The 22,992-nt window shown below is 50.8% G+C and overlaps 1 protein-coding gene across 3 annotated transcripts in view; it reads right to left on the reverse strand.

Annotated features, from left to right (window-relative positions):
- PLCZ1 (phospholipase C zeta 1) overlaps positions 1-22,992 on the reverse strand; it is a 1,132,435-nt gene that overhangs the window by 411,246 nt on the left and 698,197 nt on the right. For 2 of the 3 annotated variants that reach the window (XM_085652690.1, XM_085652688.1), the window contains one exon: positions 22,205-22,321. The exons of the other annotated variant lie outside the window; for it this stretch is intronic. In XM_085652690.1, the coding sequence (XP_085508816.1) occupies positions 22,205-22,321 (117 nt within the window). The remainder of the gene's footprint in view (positions 1-22,204; positions 22,322-22,992) is intronic. 3 annotated transcript variants of the gene reach the window in all.

Below are 22,992 nucleotides of genomic sequence, written 5' to 3' on the forward strand. Positions count from 1 at the left end.
CAATTCGATTTGACAATATAGCCCCGTTGCCAAGTCTTAAACTCCACTTTTATTGTATTTCAAGTCACCCTTAAGGTAGGTCTCAGGTAGCCGATGGGACTGGTGTAAGGTGAATAACTTGAGTTAGTCCATCTGCCAGAACTTTGAAAGGGGGCGGGGCTCTGTGATTGTTACCTTTAAATATACAGAGGATGTGAAATATCTATTGCTGACATTACAGCTCCGTGATGAAACCCATAATGTAATCAAGGTTTGTCCCCTATGATATCTCCATTGGCCCGCTTTTGTCAATACTGTGTCCTTCTGTCCTAAAGCAGATGCATCTTTACCTTTATTCCTGAGTCACAATCCCTACCTATAAATGTTTTGCTCCCCTTAAATTATGCAGTACGTTTCCTTATGGTTATCTTTCAGGAATTCCTCGTTACCTGCCAAAGCATAGAGAAACAGTTTTAAACAATTATTACTATGTTCACTGCTTGTGCTCTGTCGTGCAGACCTTTCCTAAAGTGCATGCATCCTAAATGCAGTGAATGCCAAAGCCCTTAAATGACCACCAGCCTTAACTCTTTTAAAGCTTGTCAGCGCCAATGGGCCTCAAAGTACTGCTTTACTTAGACTCAAAGTAGACTTGGGGGTCGATTCAGATCCCCGGTTGGACAGCTCTCCGAGAGCTGTCCGTAGCCTTACTGTGCGACCGACACGTACCCATAGCCGGTCTGTCCTGTAGAGGAAGTACGACACGCATAACTGCCAAAAACACGACCAACACATAGGCTGTGATTCAAGTTCCATTCTCCGTCCGAGCCGTAACTCCTGACGCCGAACTGAGTCGGCCGGAAGTAGTATCCATAGCAGTTCCGGCCTGACAAGTACGATGCGTACTTCCTACGCGCCGGACGGATCGCCACGTACGGGACTTCACAGCATCCGGAAAACAAGCATATCAGCTACGATTCGTGCCACAACTCAATACACGGCTACATGACGGACCAGCTTGCAGTGGGTACTAGACGGAGCAACAAGCAGCGTGTACGACACAAACACATCATGAATACCATTGCGTAGGTCATGCCAGTACTCTACATCTATGACCGGATCAGGAACCGACACCGACACCGACGGCGCAGGCGGTAAGTCAGACACCAACCACACAAACAAATGACACGTACCCGCAAAATGGCACACACACACAGGGAATCCACATCCTGGCCACTAACAACAGACCACCATAGGGGTTGTATGGCCAGCACCACTGCCACCCCCACCCATAGGGCTTATGTTCCCCAGCACTACTGCCACCCCCACCCATAGGGGACCTGGTGCCCATCACCCCTGCCACCCCCACTCATACGGCACCTGTTGCCCATCACCCCTGCCACCCCCACCCATAGGGCTCATGTTGCCCAACACCCCTCCCACCCCCACCCATAGGGGACCTGGTGCCCATCACTACTGCCACCCCCACTCATACGGGGACCTGTTGCCCATCACTACTGCCACCCCCACCCATAGGGGACCTGTTGCCCATCACCCCTGCCAACCCCACTCATAGGGCTTATGTTACCCATCACCCCTGCCACCCCCAGCCATAGGGTTTATGTTCCCCATCACTACTGCCGCCCCCACCCATTGGGGACCTGGTGCCCATCATTACTGCCACCCCAGCCATAGGGCATATGTTGCCCATCACTACTGCCACCCCCACTCATAGGGCTTATGTTGCCCATCACCCCTGCCACCCCCACCTATTGGGGACCCGGTGCCCATCATTACTGCCACCCCCAGCCATAGGGCATATGTTGCCCATCACTACTGCCACCCCCACTCATAGGGCTTATGTTGCCCATCACCCCTGCCACCCCCACCCATAGGGGACCTGGTGCCCATCACCTCTGCCACCCCCACCCATAGGGCTCATGTTGCCCATCACCCCTACCAGCCCCTCCCATAGGGGACCTGGTGCCCATCACTACTGCCACCCCATCCATAGGGGACCTGTTGCCCATCACTACTGGCACCCCCACCCATAGGGGACCTGTTGCCCATCACCCTTGCCACCCCCACTCATAGGGTTTATGTTGCCCATCACCACTGCCACCCCTAGCCACAGGGCATATGTTGCCCATCACTACTTCCACCCTCACCCATAGGGGACCCGGTGCCCATCACTACTGCCACCCCCCATCGATAGGGGACCTGTTGCCCATCACTACTGCCACCCCCAGCCATAGGGGACCTGTTTCCCATCACCCCTGCCACCCCCACTCATAGGGCTTATGTTGCCCATCACACCTGCCACCCCCACCCATAGGGGACCTGGTGCCCATCACTACTGCCACCCCCACTCCTAGGGGACCTGTTGCCCATCAGTACTGCCACCCCCACCCATAGGGGACCTGTTGCCCATCACCCCTGCCACGCCCACTCATAGGGCTTATGTTGCCCATCACCCCTGCCACCCCCAGCCATAGAGCTCATGTTCCCCATCACTACTGCCACCTCCACCCATTGGGGACCTGGTGCCCATCATTACTGCCACCCCCAGCCATAGGGCATATGTTGCCCATCACTACTGCCACCCCCACTCATAGGGCTTATGTTGCCCATCACCCCTGCCACACCCACCCATAGGGGACCTGGTGCCCATCACTAATGCATCCCCCACCTATAGGGCTCATGTACCCCATCACTACTGCCACCCCCACCCATAGGGGACCTGGTGCCCATTACTACTGCCACCCCCACTCATATGGTACCTGTTGTCCATCACTACTGCCACCCCCAGCCATAGGTGACCTGTTGCCCATCACTCCTGACACCCCCACTCATAGGATGGGTGATGCGCCACACATCCATCATACTCCAATATTAGGTATGTCTGCAAAATACATCCCCCCTAACATCATGACAACAGTGTGTAGTCTGTGACAAATGCCCACAACAGTAATTATGACTTCGAACATACAATGTAACTAACAGCACATATGTGACCAACAAATGAGTGTGCCCTACACAAGGCAAGCCTCACCATAGCACTGTGTCAATGTAAAAAGAACACCCCCTCACTGTGTAGAACAAAAGTTAAGTGTGGACTTCCAAACTGCAGCAGATGTTGAGCTTTGTGGTGATGGGGTCTAAACCCCCCCTCATCACAGTGATCAAAAGGTAAGTGTCATCATGGTCAAAGCTGCAAATAACAAACAGCATGTATGATCCCTGCTCCCAACACATTAAACACTTCTGGGGCGAATTAGTGGTTGTGTCCCATTCCCACAGAGATGTGGTGAGGCTAACAGTGCTGTAAAAACATGACACACTCTCGGCCATGTGCAGACAGGCACCACACATGGGGGCTGACAATGCATACAGTGTACAATGACACAAGAGCAGAATTGACCATCACAAAGCATACACACGTCTCGAAAATAGACACACTAATCAAAACAACCTGTGTAGACTGTAGGTGTCAGCTCACAAACTCCCATTCTATGCCCGCAATGGCACCTAACAACCAGGATGAATGTGCACAATGATGTGATATGACTCACAGGGACAGTAGGGTAAATCACAGAAACAACATCCAGACAATGGCCCACAACAGCAATACCAATGCACTGATGCAGATGCACAATCACAAACAGGCAACCTCACACTGCACATCTGACACAACGTGTGTGTGTGTGTGTGTGTGTCTCTCAGTATCCCCAGGCAACTACACAACACATGAGGGGAGTTGAACCACAGTGACAAAGATGTGGACACAGTGCCATACAAAAGTAAACCATCATTGGGACACCCTTAGTGGGCAATCAGGCATTGTGAGATGAGAGGGAGCACAAAAGACACATGTGACACAAGCTGGAATGAGCACCAACTAACACAGCAAGAGACTGACACACAACAGCACTACCCCCAGTGACCGGACATTGGGGTGACACAAGCATGCATGACACCTCCACTGTGATGACAAAGGCAGATGTTGTACAAACTGGGAAACCCAGACATGTGTCCTGTTCCACAAACATACATACACAAACACAAATCACTCAGCATGGCCCCTCATCCATGGACAAACGGGAGCTAGGGGACCATACATGCAAACATTTACATCAGTCCACCCTCAACACCACACATCCTGAACTGCAACAATGAGCATCTGTGAAGCCCACATGGACAGGTGACATTGCACATGCACCCATGACAAACACAGGAATGTTGGGAGGAACTAAGGTGCACAGACTCATCACACAATGACAGTTTACAACCCTGGGGAATAACAGACATACTGCACAGTATGCGGTACATGGCCATGACGTCAAAGCTCACGTAACCTTCAGAATACCTGCCACAGTCCCAGGACAATGCAGAAGCCAAGGAGAACCACAAGGCACACATGCTGACACCTGCCAACATTGCAGCCATGAACCTGACAAGTGGGAGCAGTCACACACACATACACATGTCTCAATCACTGAAAGGTACCACCTAGGGACAACTACATGATATTGCAAATAAACAAGTGCCTTGGGGAACCCTGACTGTGTCCCATCTGTATCTGACAACATCATCACCACTCAGAACTGACAAATCCCAATGATGAAACACCAATTAACAGTAGTGTGTCATGCACCCACACATCTGGTAGCCCATGGCAAAGTAGTGGGATGAACCCAGTACCACTCAGCAAGCATCAACAACAGGAACATATCAAGGGAACACTGCCTGTGTTTGAAAAGGGATGTGGACACACACATATGCTCATACAACACACGCCACGGGACCAGGCTATGTCGCGGGACAACACACTTACTTGAGGGGACCCAACTCCTGAGGAAACCCAGCTGTGCCAAACATATTCACAGCACGTCTCACTCATGTCAGCAGAAGACTTGGTCAGTCAGCCATTAGTTACCACAAAATGAAGGCTCTGGTCACAACAGCCTGGGTACGTGAGTCTCCCCTAAGTCATCTGCTCATACTCAAACATATGTCTAGCAAGTTGCACAGAGGACCCAGTTGCTCCTATACCAATGATGCCCACACCTGTAGGTCCAGTGGTGATGCGCACAAAGTCTGTGAAATTGACAAATTGGACAATGGGAAGCACATCATATGTGCATGGGTGCAAGCCAGAGATGTGACCATGCAAATGAAATGTTCACAGAGATGTCCACAAATAGTTGATCATGACACACCCAGGTAGCTGCAAAGGATGACATGGATACCCACCAGAATAGGATACATATCTCATGGACCACATGGAGTACCTCACATCAACACATCAGTGTTCAACATTGGAAACCAAGCATTACAGGTGCAAGGGCATGTTAAACATCATCAACATAATGTACAGCTAAATCAAGCTCACAGGGATAAAGAAAAAAGCTTTATTCAGCAAATTAAAAGTTAAATGTCCGTTCAAACAAAAGGCCAATGGCAAACCATGTCCAAATGCCAAGGAGTGAACTAGAGTGACAACTGTCACAAGTTGCTTGCCTGCACTGCTAAGGACCGGGGTCATCCCCTCGGAGGGGCATACATGGGGGCAGGCCAGGCACCGCAGGGACAGGACAAGGCGCAGCAGAAGGAGGCAGTGAAGAGGTGATGGATGCAGGCGAGACACTTGCAACTGCAGTGGAGCTGACTGAAGTGGTGGGTGCAGTCACAACTGTGGGACACAAGTCAGATGGGGTGGGTGCCGGCACAACTCCAGTGGGCAGGTCAGAAGGAGTGGATTGGGTCCCCACTGCAGTGCCCAAGACAGATGGGGTGGTCGTGGACTCCACTGCAGTGCCTACATCCATGGGAGCGTAATGGGGTACAGGTGAGGTCGGCAGGACAGAGGGGGGACACGGTCCCCACATCAGTGGCACTAACCCTCTGACCAGGTGTGGAGGAGCAAGTGGTGGGGGGGTCTTAGCATTTTGGGGATGGTGTATCTGTGAGTGGGGGAACCCGGGGCAGGGAGTGGCAGGGGACCTCTGGAGGGGTGGCCTGGGGGATGGAGGACGGAGACTTTGCCTTGGAGCTGGTTGGTGGCGGGGGGTCTTGCTCTTCTGGCTCCGGGGGGACTTGCGGGTGGGGGTCTCGGTCTGACTGCACCTGGAGGAGGGTGTCCGGGTGTGAAGGGCACTTCCCTTTGTGTGAGGGGACTTCCTCTTCCCCTTGTAATCAGGATCTGCTGGGTTGGTGGGGAAGAGGCCAAGGTCACAGAGGAAGACCTTCTGGGGAGATGGGGTTGCCGGTGAGGCAAGGGAAGGGGGCTGGGAGGGAGAGGTTTCAGAGGACTGCGAAGTGGTTGTGGATGACTGTGTGTGTGTCTGCAAAACAGCCCCTGTGAGTGTGGTATCAGTCCCCTGCGCTTGCTTGCGTGCACGTCTAGACCTTGGTTTGGGTGTTTGTGTGCTTGGGACAGGTAGGCTGCTAGGAATCGTGGGTGGTGCAGGGGTAGGAGGGGTGCGGGACTGTTGGAGGAGGGACACTGCTGCCATCAGGGAGGAGGCCATGGACTGTTTGGTCCTCTGTAGGGCAGACATGTCCGATTAAATGCCCTCCATGAACAACACCAGTTGTGTCAACAGACTTGTGTGTGCATGGAGGACCTTCAGCATCGACATCTGCCCTACAGGGATCTGTCTAAGTAAGTCCACAGACTCCTCACTCTGGGCAGCAGGAGACTCAGGGGCAGGGGGTGCGGTGCCTGGCACAAAGGAGACATGCTCACGAACACGGGAGCCTTCAGGGACCTCTGGGATGGGAGCTGATGGGAGGGTGGTGATGGTGGTGGTGGTGGCAGTGGCGGGGACAGCCTCACTAGCTGGGGTTTGGTGGCTGCTGTCACCCGCCTCCACAAGGGAGTCATCCTCAGAGCTGCTGTGGCCCTCAGCTGGGGGTGATGGTGCTGATGACTCCTCTGTGTGGCTCCACTCACCCTCCGTGCCACTGGGTCCCCCCGACGCCTCTACTTCTGTCCCTGTCAGGCTCTGTGGCTCCTCCTGGTCTGTGGAGCTGTCCCCTCCTGTGGCTGTGAATGTATCTGGATAGGAATAGGAAGTAAGAGAGCAACATCAGTCACCTGCACCGACTGCACACACCACAGTGAGTACTTCACATCACAGGGCAAGCCCTGGCATCATCAGCTGAACACAGCTCAAAGCGCCAACACTGTCTAGAATAAGCCAATTTTCATTCTCAACATCAACCATGGCACACATATCCCTCCTTGACTTGCACACATATGTCTGTTGCATGTTGGATGCTAATATCCCAATGTGCCCACATGCACCACCTACACATTTGTTGGACATGCAAGTGAACATGAAGGAGTATGTCACTATGCACACAGCACATCTCTTGCTACTGACTCAGTACAGGTGTCCGGATGAAGGGATGGGCAGAGACTAATTTCACATGCTTGTGATGCATGCCAGCAACACACACTATGATGTTCTTATGTCCTGATGGGCAATGCCACAATGGGGTACATGGTGCACACTTGAACACAATACAGCATCACTCATAGCAAGTTAAATGCCATGGCACTGGGATGCCCTGAAAGTCAGTCAACACTGTCTCCTGTCACAGGGGCAGGGCATCCAGACAACAACAATATGCACTGACTCACAATCCTAGCTCAGAGGTAAAGCTAACTCTGCAGATGACCGGTGCACTTGCCCATCCCCTGCAAACAACATATACAGGACCCAGAAGACCCCACATCATGCAAATCAGACATATGAGTCTCTACAAACACAACTCCCTGTACATTAACACATCACAGTCTGCCATGCATGTAACCCAGCTGCATGAAGGACACAGTTGCATACACCATTGTGCACTGTCAGATGATCACACACCTATATGTCACACAGGTCTTGTCTCTCACAGTCACATCTCAGATGTCCTGCTGACCCTCTGAATCATGGACACCCAAGTTGTACGTAACAACAAGCCACACCCTAATGACACAGAGGCAGACACCTGAGGGTATATGTCACTCAGCACAACCTGTAATTTCATACACAGGAGTGGGATTACAGAGTGTTTCTAAATGCCCTTGAGGAGTCATGACTGGCCAGGTCGCTATGAAACAGTGTTTGGCCCTGGACAGTAGTCAGGTGGCTAAGCAAGTGTGACATACTTGATACACATACCCCTGAGGCCCCAAAATTGGAGTCCCCTGCTGCATGGGTTTGTTTGGAATACCCCAGCCACATGTGGTGAGTCAGACGAGCAATTGGAACTCATCTCAAGGGCACACACAGATCACATGTCAGATCTCAGGCATTGGGCAAACAATTGACCCACCCATGAAACACACAACAGAGTCACGGGAACAGATGCTGTCCAGTAGATGAAGCATAGCTGACTGCAGGGACACAGTGCCCTATGACACAAGCAGCAGACTTTAGGGGCCACACCTGTGGAACAGATGAGGAGGGTGCATCACACAATTGAGGGACCTGAGTATTGGACTACAAGACCTACATAATGTGGAAGTGTGACCAGGCCAAAAGACTGCAATTAGCATGTCAGACATAGTATACAGATTAGGCATGGACTTACCCTCTTCCTGCTGCTGTCTGGCCTTCAGCTGCCTATCCAGGTCCCGGAAGACCACCGCCAGGATCCGGAGCATGTGGGGGGTCAGGGTCCAGTGTCCGCCCCTCCGGCGCGGAGGTGACAGCTTCAGCTGGACTCTAGCTGTCCTCTGGGTCCAGCCCCGAAGGTCCTGACACCTCTTCTGGCAGCTGCGGATCCGGCGCTTGTAGACCCCCACCAAACGAACAGCCCGGGCGATGGTCAGCCATATCTCCTGCTTCTGGTGGGCATCAACCTGTGAGGATGACAAAGTTAAAAGTACATTAACACACATGCACCAGATTTGTGCTACACACATTTGGATATACATGTCATCATCACAAAGGGAAATGAGTTACATAGGTAGTGCAACCATGGGGAAGGACAAATCACCTGTATGTCTGACATGTTAACAATGCCTGGGTAGTTTAAGCTTGCACTAATGCACTTTAGCAGCAGGACACCTGTTCATTACATGTACCTACACATTTTGGGGGATGAAAGTAGTCAGTGAGAATGCTTGCCACTGGTGTACACACTGCTAGTCCTGCTAGTCAGACAACATGCATAATTAGGAAGGCAGTGGACTGCACACCCACCTGCTCCCCTAGTTTCCCATAGAGCTTGCTGTACTGTGGAAGGAGCCCGTCCAGAAGGGCCTGGTTCTCCTCCTCAGTGAAGGCTGGGGCCCTCTCCAGAGTACGTGCCATAGCAGGAGCCAGAGGATGCAGAGACAGCAGCAGTGGTAGCAGGGATGTGGTCCAGTAGCATGTAATGCAGGAAAGTGAGCTTCCTGGGGGCCAGCCAGCCGTATATCTGTGCTACAGAGGCAGAATCTGTGCTATGTGTCCCAAGTGATAGGTCCAACACGGTTGCATTCTCTGAATATGGCCAATCCATGGAATTGTACGACTCGTACACGCCTTCCACATCGTTCAAATCTTCACCTTCATGAAACACTTGAAATTGCAACATTGTTGTAGGCATCCAACTGAATTTCTTGTGCACAACTCGTACAAGTTTTGAATCCGCATCCATGTCCATGACAATCCAGAGCCAATGGGTGCGCCCGGCTCGGTCAACTGACTGTGCAACGTGTATTTTGAAAATACACATGCACCCGTCTCCATACGATTAAATGGCCAAGGCGTACACCTGTCTCGGACCATACCTGCCCGATGCGTATGCATGATAGTCACCCGCGTCGGACCTCATTGCATTCAATGGCAAAGCATACGCACGGCTCAGTCATGAACCGTGCAATGCGTACACATTGTCACCCGCGTCGGACCTCATTGCATTCAATGGCTAAGTGTACGCACGGCTCGGTCATGAACCGTGCAATGCGTACCTATTGTCACCTGTGTCAGACCTCATTGCATTCAATGGCAAAGCATACGCACGTCTCGGTCATGAACCGTGCAATGCGTACGCATTGTCACCCGTGTCGGACCTCATTGCATTCAATGACAAAGCGTACGCACGGCTCGGTCATGAACCGTGCAATGCGTACGCATTGTCACCCGCGTCGGACCTCATTGCATTCAATGGCAAAGCGTACGCACGGTCATGAACTGTGCAATGCATACGTATTGTCACCCACGTCGGACCTCATTGGTGTAACTATTCGACGGATTCAACACATAATTACTGGCCAGGGACACCTGTGCACACCTACCACACTACAGCATTGGCCGCACAGTGTCCCATGGCATGTAAGGCTGCATTCCCTGGGTGTTTGGGGGGCCACATTTGGTTTGTTGGGTGGCACTTTTGTGCAGCCACTCCCAGGCTGTGCATGTGTACATGGGGGCAGAATCCTTTGTGTGTTGTGCACATTGCCACTATGATGTGCAATTGTACAGTAATGGGCATGAGTCACGGACACAGTTTCATGTTGGATATGTTTGGTGCATGTTACATACACCCTGAGTCCAGGAGGTGATGGCATGTACGTCAAAGTGAGACCAGTAGCCACAATACTGATGTGCAACCACAGTCTGTGTGCATGTTGTGTCTCAGATGTGTCTGATCAAATGTGCCCAATGGGTGACAGTCTCCACATCCATGTGGTATATGCATCAACCTTGATGGTGTGTGTGTGTCTAAGAGACGTACATGTAGGGCCTGCAGGAACAACAGTGGCCACTACCTGTGGGACTTACACTTGCCTTGTGGTGTGTACGTGATACGCTATGTCCATGCCAGTGTCGAAGTGGCAATACAGTGACGCTGTGTATCTGCATGGCAAAGATCTGTGATGCCTGGGAGACATCAGGCCTCACTTGTCACTGTGGTGTGTGTTTGGAACGTCACAGCAGTACATAGGTTGGGTGACACAGCCAGATGATTGGCCATTGCACTACATGGGACTCACGTGGACATGTGGAATTGAGATGTGAGGTGATGGTCATGTAGGTGACATATGTGTCCATGCCCAACAGCACACACCTCAGTACATTGTGTAATGTAATTATCTATCATGTGATATTGAGCCTGGTCATGGCCACATGGGTGGATGAACTGACAATCTTCCTTTGTGCGTCTCTGTACTGCAGGGCACCAGCTGTCCATAGACCATTCCCAGACCTTGCGACCATGCAGGGACGCGACTGCATCAGACGGTGCCTCTTCACCAGGCCACTGATTGAGGAGTTGGTGGAGCAGTTGGCACCACATCTGCTACATGGCCGGACATACCCTACAGCACTGACCCCAGAGGTGAAGGTGATGGCAGCCCTGCACTTCTTTGCTACTGGTACCTTCCAGTACACTGTGGCTACTGCTGGTGGTATTTCGCAAACGATGTTTAGTCGGGTGCTACGCGATGTCTTGGAGGGGATGTTGCATTTTCTAGACCTGTACATCAAGTTCCCTAGTCCAGCTGAACTCCCTGAAATAAAGGATGCCTTTTATACACTGGGGAGGATGTCGAACGTCATCGGATCTATTGATGGGACACATGTGGCCCTGATACCACCACAGGCACATGAGCAGGCTTACCGGAACACGAAGCACTACCACTCCATCAATGCTCTGGTGGTATCAATCAATCAATCAATCAATCACATAATTTGTAGAGCGCACTATATACCTGTGAGGGTTTCAAGGCACTGAGGGGGGGGGGGTGCTGCTGCTATTGGTCGAAGACCCAGGTCTTGAGTTGTCTCCTGAAGGTCAGCAGGTCTTCGGTCTGTCGCAGGTAGAGGGGAAGGGTGTTCCAGGTCTTGGCACCGTGGCCAGGGCGTGGTCAGCGGAGCGAAGATTCCTGTTGGGTACGTAGAAGGGGAGCCGACTGTTGAGATAGGCTGGGCTGGTTTTGTGGAGTGCTTTGTGTGCGTGGATCAGGAGTTTGAATGAATTCTTTTGGCGACGCGGAGCCAGTGCAGGTTCCTCAGGTGGGGGGTGATGTGATCGCGGCGTAGGACATCGAGGATCAGGCGTGCGGAGGCATTCTGGATTCTCTGTAATCTGCTGAGGAGCTTGGATGAGGCTCCGGCGTAGAGGGCGTTTCCGTAGTCGAGTCTGCTGCTGAGTAGGGCCTGGGTGACTGTTTTCCTCGTGTTGGTCGAAATCCATCTGTAGATCTTGCGGAGCATGCGGAGGGTGTTGAAACAGGTGGAGGAGACTGCGTTGACTTGTTTGGTCATGGAGAGTTTTGAGTCGAGGATGACTCCCAGGTTGCGTGCGTGGTCAGTGGGGGCTGGGGGGGACCCCAGTGATGTGGGCCACCAGGAGTCGTCCCACGCGGAGGGGTTGGATCCGAGGATGAGGATTTCCATTTTGTCTGTGTTCAGTTTGAGGCGGCTGTCCTCCATCCAGTCGGCGACGACCTTCATTCCCTGGTGGAGGTTGGATTTGGCGGTGAGGGGGTCCTTTGTGAGAGAGAGGATCAGCTGAGTGTCGTCGGCGTAGGAGATTATGTTGAGGTCGTGCTGTCGGGCGATGCGTGCTAGTGGTGCCATGTAGACGTTGAACAGTGTCAGGCTGAGAGAGGATCCTTGAGGGACGCCACAGATGATCTCGGAGGCCTTGGATCGAAACAGGGGGAGGCGGAGTCTCTGCGTTCTTCCGGAGAGGAAGGAGGTGGTCCAGTCCAGGGCCTTGTTAAGGATCCCTGCGTCGTGAAGGCGTGTGCGTAGTGTGAGGTGGCAGACGGTGTCGAAGGCGGCGGAGAGGTCCAAGAGGATGAGGGCTACCGTCTCGCCGTTGTCCAGCAGGATCCTGATGTCGTCTGTGGCGGTGATGAGGGCGGTCTCGGTGCTGTGGTTGCTGCGGAATCTTGATTGGAACGGGTCAAGGATGTTGTTGTCTTCGACGTGCCGGGTGAGCTGGGTGTTTACTATCTTCTCGATGACCTTAGCTGGGAACGGAAGCAGGGAGATGGGCCGGAAGTTCTTGAGGTCGCTCGGGTCCGCCTTGGATTTCTTCAGTAGGGCGTTGATCTCTGCGTGCTTCCAGATCTCAGGGAAGGTGGCGGTCTCGAAGGAGAGGTTGATGATTTTGTGCAGTTGGGGAGTGATGGACTTGCTGGCTTTGTTGAAGATGTGGTGCGGGAGAGGGTCGGATAGGGATCCGGAATGGACTGTTCCCATGGTCTTGATTGTGTCCTCGATGCTCACGTTGGCCCAGGTTGTCAGGGTGTCGTGGGTGGTGGGTTCGGTGGGGTGTGGTCAGTAGGGGTCGTCCGGGGTCTGAAGCTGTCATGGATGTCGGTGATTTTCCGGTGAAAGAAGGTGGCGAGGGAGTCGCACAGGGCTTGCGATGGTGGGATGTTGTTCGCGTTGGAGCTGGGGTTGGAGAGTTCCTTCACAATGGTGAAGAGCTCCTTGCTGTTGTGTGCGTTGTTGTCAAGGCGGTCTGTGAAGGAGGTTCTTTTGGCCGACCTGATGAGGTGGTGGTGGTTGCGGATGACGTCTTTGTGGGCGGTGCGGCTGTCTGGCGTCTTTTCGTTGTGCCATATGTTTTCCAGTTTTCGGCAGGTGCATTTGGAGTTTTGGAGTTCCGGGGTGAACCAGCTGACTCTTCTGCTGGTGTCTGCATTGGTGGGGCTTTTCAGAGGAGCGATGGTGTTGGCGCAGTCATTCATCCAGCGTTCGAGGGCGAGTGCCCCTTCATCTGGGTTGGTTGGGGTCGTCGGGGGGTTGAGTGCGATGTTTGTCTGTAGTTGTTCTTCAGTGATTTTGCCCCAGCGGCAGCGGGGGGTCTGTAGGGTGCGGTGGTGTGTGGGTGGTTTTCAGAAGGAGACGTGGATGCAGTGGTGGTCTGTCCAGGTGAGTTCGGAGGCATAGCTGAAGGTGACGTAGGAGCTTGAGGAGAAGATGACATCTAGCGTGTGGCCGGCGTTGTGAGTCGGCGTCATGACGAGCTGTTTCAGTATGAGGTTGGCGAGATTGTCGATCAGGGTGGAGAAGTTGCTGTCGTTGTTGTTCTCCAGGTGAAAGTTCAGGTCTCCGAGGAGGAGGTCAGCGCGTGTGTGCTGATGGGGTCAGCGATGGAGTCGCAGAATTGAGGCCAGGGTCCTGGAGGTCTGTAGACGAGGGTGCCTCTTAAGGTGGTCTTTGGGTTTGTGTGGATCTGGAAGTGCATGTGTTCGGCGGTGCTGAGGGTGTCGGTGGTGTTTGTTGAGATCTTGATGGTGTTTTTGTGGATGATGGCGATTCCTCCTCTGGCCCTGTTGGTGCGGTCTCTGCGGGTGATCTTGTACCCGTCTGGGATGGCTATGGCGATGTCTGGCGAGGAGGCTTCATTCATCCAGGTCTCGGTCAGGAAGGCGACGTCCGGTGATGTGGTGTCGAGTAGGTCCCAGAGTTCAACGGCGTGTTTGTGTGCGGAGCAGGTGTTGATCAGGATGCATCTGAGCTGGTTGGCTTCCGTTGTGGTGGGTGTCTTGGCGCTTTCGTGGCAGGAGAAGCTGCAGTTCCGGCAGGTGAAGGGACCGTGGGTGCACCTCGGGGCAGCCTTGTAGCAGGTGTGAGTTCTTCCTGGGTTGAGAGCGATGAAGGTCTAGGCGTCGTAGCAGAGGTGGTTGTCCTGGCAGGTGCGGGGGCCAGGGGTTCTGGCGCTGGGCACGGTCCAGGCGTGGAGGGGCGCAGACGGGCTTGCCATAGGCGCGCCTTTGGCGCGCCAGCGGCACGGCCTCGCAGTGGCCGCCATATATGGGAAGGTGGGGAGGGAGGAGCAGCTGGGAGGCGGGAGGCGAGGGACGGGTGTGGCGAATGGGCGCAGAGAGGGCGGGGCCGCAGGGGAGGCAACGGGGGGGCGGAGGACGGGAGACCGGCGCGGGGCACAGAGGAGCAAAGGTGTACAAAAGCAAAGGGGCACAGAGCAAGCGGCGATCAGAAAACAAAATGCAAAATACAAGGGGCACAAGCAGAGCGGCGATCAGGATACAGAATATAAAATAGGAGGGGCACAAAGCAGAGCGGCGAGCGGGGGCAGGGGGCACAGAGCAAAGCGGCGATCAGGATACACAATACAAAATAGGAGGGGCACAAAGCAGAGCGGCGAGTGGGGGGCAGGGGGCACAGAGCAGAGCGGCGATCAGGATACACAATACAAAAGAGGAGGGGCACAAAGCAGAGCGGCGAGCGGGGGGCAGGGGGCACAGAGCAGAGTGGCGATCAGGATACAAGGCAACAGGCAGCAATGGAACACTGGAAAAACGTACCTAAGGCCACCACTGGCCACCAGGGATGAGGCGCAGGTGGAAGCCTGCGGGTGGTGGAGGGCCTCGAAGTCCACCGGCGGCAGCAGACAGCAGGGGTGCAGGTGGCGCTGCAGCGGGGGGGGAACGACCTACCAGAAGGTCAAGGGTTCTTGCTGACATGTCTATCACACATGTGTGTGCACGGTTCCCTGGTTCGGCGCACAATGCCTACATAATGAGGAGTAGTCGCATTGCAACGCTGATGTCACAGATGCCAGCTCAGCATGCCTGGCTTGTCAGTGGGTACTGCCTGTTTCTCATTGTGTGTATTTGTCAATGTTGTATTCCGCACTCCTACAAAACTCAGCTACTTGTTCATTTTTGTGTGTGTAGGTGACTCCGGATACCCCAACATGGCGTGGTTGCTGACACCCCTCCGGAACCCTGTGACACCAGCCAAGATGCGCTACAATGAGGCACATGGTCGGAGCAGGAGGGTGATTGAGTGGACATTCGACCTCCTGAAAAGCAGCTTTCGCTGCCTGGACAAGACCGTAAGGGCCCTCCCAAATTAGCCTGGAAAGGTGTGCAAAATAATCCTAGTATCCTGCATGCTACACAACATGGCAGTGCGAAAGGAGGTGCCTCTCATCCAGGATGACGATGACCAACCTCCGGCACCTGTGGAGGATCCCGGCCTGGGCCAAGATGCCAGTGATGATGAGGATGAGGGTGACGTCCGCTCACAGCTCATCAACAACTTCTTCACCTGAATGTGAGTTTCCAGGGTTGTTATGTCAATGTATGGAGGTAGCCTGGAATGTGTTGTGGCAGCTCTGTTGCTGTCTGAGTGTGTCTGTATGCCACTTGACTGGATGCGTGCAGTGATGTGTCCATTCAGGTAGTGTGTACTCCACAATAGGGTAGTACTGAAAACTTTTTTCTGTGTGGATTTCTTTTTATATGTTTTGTGCGTGTGTATTGCATTTCCCTCCTGTTCTGCTGTGCTTTTGACTGTGTCTTGTGTCTGTCCTTCCCAGGGTACTTTGCCTGTTGTTTGGTCAACACTGACCCCCAACACTCAGGATCCAACACCAGTGTGGAAGTTCTCAATTCCCATCAACTGATGTACCACACATCCCTGGACTTCAATTCTCCAACACTTTGTGAGGTGTGTCCACTGTTACGTAAACTACCGTGCAACTATTGTGGAATAAACATGTTGCTAATGTGTAATGAACCTGTGCTACGCTTTGTTATGTGCATTGTCTGCCTTCCCACATCTGACTGACATCTGCTTACCTCACCTGTGGACTTGTTACCACTGACTGGGGTTGGTGTTGTGTCTGTGCATGCCAATGTGTTTCAGATCAACATCATTGTGTGGGATGAGTAACACAGCCATGGGGAGTATGTGTTGTGGTGCCATAGTGGTGTGTCTCCCTCACATGTGTCACATCACCATGACTCAGCTTACGTTGGTCACATTGTTGCAGTATTTGGCATGCACTGTGTTGTGTAGCAGATCGACATCTCCATGACACATGACAAGTTGGAATCACAATAGAGGCAAGTATGGTTTACTGGTAAGTTTATTTTCAAACATGTGTGAGGGAAGTGCACAGGATGGAAGCCTGCTCCTGTTGCATGTCCTTGAGGATCCCCACTACCTGGCCAAATCCTCCAGTGCTATCCTGGTACGCATCTATGATGCGTGCCAGGTGGGGGTCAGCATGCAATCCAGACCTCTCTGCAAGGCGCGCCCTCTGCCTCCCACCCCTCCCAGCACCCCTATCCAGACGGGCAGGACCAGCAGCGGGACGACAGGTGACACTGGGACCCCTTGGGTGGTGTTGCTGGTGGTGTTTTCTGTGGCTTCCGGGGGGTCCTGTGTCCCTGTGCTGTGGGTGTTCAGTGGCCTTGGTCTGTCCATGTTGGCGGGGGTGCCCTGTCGGTTTCCAGATGCTGGAGGCGTGGGTACAGGGGGTGCAGATGTTGATGTTGCTGCATGAAGACTCATACCTGAGGTGCCAGGTTGGTCGTCGTCATCTGAAGAGGACAGAGACAGAGTCAAACCAGAGAGCTCAGTGTCCGCCAGTGTCTGGGACTGGGAATCCTCATCATTTGGTGCTGGGTACCCAGCACCACCTGTGTTTGGAAGAGACAGACGATGTGAGTTATGTTTCTACATGCATCGATGGTTCACAAACATGACATTTTCTACTTTTCGAACAGATGCCTGCCTGTACACTGCTTTTTCCCAGCTTGTCACGGACAGAGTTTGATATTGTTGTTGCCCATTTCCCAGCATGGCCTTGTGCTCCCCACAACAGAGCCCAGTGTCAGACATCTTGTCAGTCATTTTCCACTCCCTGTGATGTGGGCATGTTTCAGAGAGGTCTTGATAGGCCAATCAGGAGGGGGAGCATTAACTGTGACTACAGGCCCCATCATGCTTTTGGATACACTCACTTTACCTGCATCCCCACTAGTCCTTCCTGTCAGTCAGCTGCACTGTGAAGTAGTGTGTTTGTGGTGGCAAACTGTCTGGCAGTGTCTATTTAGCTTTGTGCCACTGGCTAGCTCTATTTGTTTGTAGGTTGGTGCATGTCATGACACAGTTCCAAGTCACTATGAGATGGCAGGTATTGTGTTTGTCTGACTGGCATACACATCTTGGTATGATTATCTATTGGTTACTGTAGCTTTGATTGTGGTGCATGGTTTCACTGTCCCCTTGCCATACAATCTTGGGTATGTTGTTTGTGTACTCACCAGGCTCTGGTATGTCTGAAACGGACTCTGCTGTTGTCTCGTGCGGGCTTCTCCGCCTCGTTCACGCTGCCTATCTTCTGTGTTTCATATGCGTCGGTCGCGAAGGTCTCTATCGCTTGTGGGCCTGTCGGTTTTCCGGCCGGATCACTATTTTCCCTACGGCTCGGTCGTACGGCTTGTATTCCATACGTGTCGGTTGTAATTCACTCGCGTTGCATCGTACTGCACGGGTCGTACGGCGCTGGTCCGTGTCGGTCAGTATCCGGTCCGGGTCTGTGTCGGCCGGTTCGTTTTGTGGCCGGAATCGGCCCCTTGGTGGTAAGCGGCTCATCCAGCCTCACTTTCTGACACAGGGTGTCAAAAAGGCCCTTTGATATGAGGACAAAATCAGGCCTAATAGATTGAATATGAACTATTGCTTTAGAGCCTTCTTGATCTGCACACATTTCAGCAATTCACAATCCTCCAGCAGTTCTAAAATGTCCCTCTATATGTAGTTACACGTAGAGTGTATAGATGTTTCTATTAACATCTGACAATGTTAGGACTAAAGGAAGAGAAATGTATACACAGTCCCAAAGTCTCTGCTTTTAGGTGTAAACCCACCAACTTTCTGTGTATGGGCTTTGAAATAGGAGCTGCTACCTCACAGTTTTCTAAAAATAACTGAGCATCTAAATCCATTTCAGTGCTAGTGAGCAGTTTGTTGATGACCTCAAACCCTATGGTGATGGTAGGAGAATACCTGTGAGAAAACCCTTGTTGAGTAGCGCAGCTACCTGACTTTGTTGAATTGTAACCTTAACCTCAGCTCTAGTAATGTCAGGTGTGATGGTCCTGGGTAGTGTGAGGGTGGCCTTCCATTGAACTCTTTTGGGACCATTGGTTTAGCTAATTTCATAATAAAATTAGAAATCAGATTCCAGAGGAACTTGCCCATGAGATGGAAGGAAAGATGATTTAAAATGAGGACGTTTCCATATTTTTCAGGCATTCTAAACTCCTTAATATTACAGAGTTAACATCCATCTAACTGTAAAGGTTCTCAGGCCAGCCATTCATTTGACTAAAGCTTGTTTATTTGTACCTGTTTATATTAAAAACAATTCACCTCAATGAACACTCTCAGATCATCGGGATGTTTTGCAACTCCTCATTGTGAAAGCTTTCTGTGAAATCTTCACCACCATGATCTAAATGTCTGTTCGGATCCTATTGTGAAGAAATCTTTTGGTTTGGGCTTCTGAGCATGTTCACTTTTGTTAGGAAAGGGGGATTTTATCTTAACTTTACTTTAGCTTTGAAAGGTTGCTATACACAAGCATCTGTAACAGTGGCTACAAAACCTTTAACTGCAGTCCACCCAGATGCCAACAGGAGCTAATCCATGGACCTTATTTTGAATGTGTCCATGTCCACAAAATAAACTCTTAGGGAACAGCATAAGCAGATGGAATGTATAGTGTCAGTTTGAAATAAAAGTAAAAACAGAACTCTTTGCTCAAACAGGGCTTCTCCCTTTTGAGATTTGCTGAGATCTGTAGACCCATAACCTTCCTCAGATGAAATTCCTGAGGCACAGCAACATCAGGAATCCGCTCCTTCAAAATGTCAGCATCTTAATACACAGGAGTCAGGAATTCTAATACCTCTTTCTGTAGCTTCTATTGCTACAATATCACTTTCAGTTAATATTTCGTTACAGATGACATCAATGCCCTGGCCAGATCTAATGGGGGATATCAGATGCGACAGATCAATAAGTGTATTTGGCAGTGTTGCTCTTCAAACCCTGAGACAGCACAGCTGACATGCTAATAAATCAGTTGCTGTGAGCCCTCTTCCATCATTTACAGAGGTTTTTAGCCTGCCGTGATAGCTATGTATAGGATTCATGCCACCACCAACAGCAAGTTCTCTTTCTTGTAGCAACTTCTGGGGTTAGACTGCACCAATGTCTCTTCTCCTACATTATTTTCGGCCACAGAGCTTCCACAGTAGGAGTTGAGAGTGGGTTCATAGGTGGAGTCTCCTCTGGGATATGACATTCAGGTCAGGGTTCCTGGGTGATTGAACTGCTGGGTCAGCATTCAAGCGTAAGGTCACTGCTGGGGTGGGCTTGCAAGTTAGCGTCATTAGATGTTGTCACTTCCAGGTCAGGGTACAGGAGTGATGTCACTTCCAGTGTGAGACCCTGACTAGTTGTCACAATGCACAAATCACACGTGCTTTGCTTTAGATGACAAGTATCCATTTATATTACTAATTAGTAACTAAAGCCATTTTAATATTGAATACACCACTACTTTTATACTATACTGGGGATAGCTACTCATATGTTCCTTGTTGCAGTTATGACTACCTCCAGAAAAACAGAAATTATCTTGCGGAGTATCATCTACAAACTCCTTCGAATTTAAATTCACAATGTCAATGTGTTATATTGGAAACCTCGAAGTGAAGCATGGTTTCTTATTCATGATTACTACTGCTAAAATAATAAACATGCAGCTATTGTGTGCCATCTCATTCCAGTTTGAAGACCAGCCATGATAACTTGGACCAGTTTTCCTTCATTTTAAAAAGCAGAAGCACTTCAAGCAGTCCAACTGTTGTTACATTTATCTGGAGGTTTCTAAGTTTTTTGTGTTTCTTTTCATTACTGTAATTTCCAAATCAGGGAAAATTGGTCTGAACATAATCATCTAAATGTTTTATAACATTGAGAAGTTATGTCTCTACCTCTTCAAATTACATTTTCCAGGATTTTTTTCATTGATTCAAACAGGTCATCCATGTCTAACTGAATGGGTACACATATAATCACACGAGAAACATGTTTTCCGGTTATTGTAAGATGAATTGATTCATTTCAAAAGTGTATCCTCGTCTTATCAGAATCTTTTATATAACAAATATGTGAGATTTTGTACAGTGCACTCAATGAGCGCTAGCAGTAAGTGGAAGGTAATTGTTTCTTGTAATTGCATACCCGTATCATAATAATCATGGTGCGCATTGTGGGCCTCATTTTTGAGGAATTGGCTTAGGGCAGCTCCGCAAGTCTTCACGTTGTGCTGCCCTACGCCGATGTGAAAGGACAGGACTGCGCCGTATTTAAGAAATACGATGCTTCCTGTACTTTCCCCCTGCACTGGTGCACAATGCGCTGCCTAGCACCAATGTTGGCACCCTTGCCCCATGGTGCAAGGGATCCTCTCTTGCAGGCAGGATTGTTTTTGTGAAGAAAGGAGAATCCTACTCCACTAAAACAATCCAGAGAGGCGTTTTTCTCTTTCTATATGGAAAGATGAAAAAGCGAGGCGGAATAAAAATATTTCTCCTCATTACGCCTGCTCTGGTGAGGCCTAAGGTTTTGGCACTGCCTCGGGTTTACTTGATTAAATAAATCTGGCATAGCGCCACAATCCGTAGGTGCTGCGTGGGGAAACCCACTGCAAAGCCCATGGAACGCCTCCTTGACACAGAGTAAGGCACGGCAGCGACTTGCGCTGCTTTGTCTTACTTCATATCCATGAGGCCGTGCACAGCCATGAAGGGTGGGTTTGTGTCACCACATAGATAGGATTGAGAGGCTTGCACTGCCAGAACGTCAAATAATTGATGCTCCTGCGGAGTAAGCTTCTCATAAATAAGCCCCTGAGTATTTATGGATTCGAATGTAAGGATATACTTCTTGCAACTAACTTGTGCGTCGTCAGTAAATATACCTGCTGTCTATAACATTTTGCTTTCTTGCTTTATGATTCTTCATTCGTGTGTAGCTGGAAAGGCATCAAGGGAACCTGCCAGGCCCGGAATGGGAACCAAAACCGCCCCTGGCAAAGTGCTCGGCCACCCCCGGGGGGGGGGGGTTGGAGGTGCGGCGGAGCAGTTTCCCAGGACCAGTTTTGGCCGATTTCGTTACAGCGGCCCTGTAACAAAATCGGCCCTCCAGGGGCCCAAACACGGCCCCAGCCCTGGCGGCCCACCGGGGAAATCCCCGGTGTCCACTGCGGTCAGTCTGGTCCTGGAGCCTGCGCTGTGCATTCTTTCGTATAGTTCAATGATTAATAAAAGTGGTTCAATTTCAAAAGTTAGACCCCTGTAAGTATAAACAAAAGACATCCAGGGACACAACTGCAAACAATAATGAAATAGCCACTGTCAGATTACAAAAAAGGTGTAAATGCTTACCCATATGACATCCTACATTCCAGAATGTTTGAGGATTGTAATTTGAAGAGCCTACTCGGGTACCCTTGGGGTAGATTCTGACCATAAATTTGCGTGTATGTGAAACAAATTCTACAGCTGAAAAAAGGCAACAAAGTTACTATTGAGTCACATTACTAACATTCGTGGTAAAAAAGAATGTTTTAATACTTTCGTTTTAGTAAATAAAGAACGAAATAACTGTTATGTTGTTCACATTTGTAAGCAAAATTAAACACACATTTTTATCAGCGATACATACAATTATAGGAATGTACTTCGTAGTTTACTAGTGTTTGACAATGAGGGCATGAAAAGTGGAAGACAATTATTTCTCTGTAAGCTGCTGTATTTTATTTTCTAATTGGATTTCTGTCAGAACCTGTCCTTAATAAGAAAACGCTGTCCCTTCTCGCTTGTAATAGCTTATTACAAACAAGTTGTGATGACACAGCACAGTCTACTCTTTGTGTCACAGGATAAGGGTGAATATAGGCCTTTGTTTCGCATGCCATAACGACCGCGTTGTTATTTCGCATACCGTTATAACGCAAGTCGTAACCACGACTTGCTTTTAGGGAGCACTGGATGTTGGAATAGTAAAATTTACTATTTCAACTCCAGTCTGTGCAGACACTAGAGAAGGTGTTGGATTTTAAATCCAACACCTTCTTCCCCCTAACGCAAGTCGTTTTTGCGACTTGCGTTCTAACGGTATGCGAAATAACGCGGTCATTGTAACGACCCCGTTGTTCTGGCATGCGTTGTTT

Source organism: Triturus cristatus, chromosome 4_1 (assembly GCF_964204655.1).
Source record: "Triturus cristatus chromosome 4_1, aTriCri1.1, whole genome shotgun sequence".
In the NCBI taxonomy this organism is placed as follows: domain Eukaryota; kingdom Metazoa; phylum Chordata; class Amphibia; order Caudata; family Salamandridae; genus Triturus; species Triturus cristatus.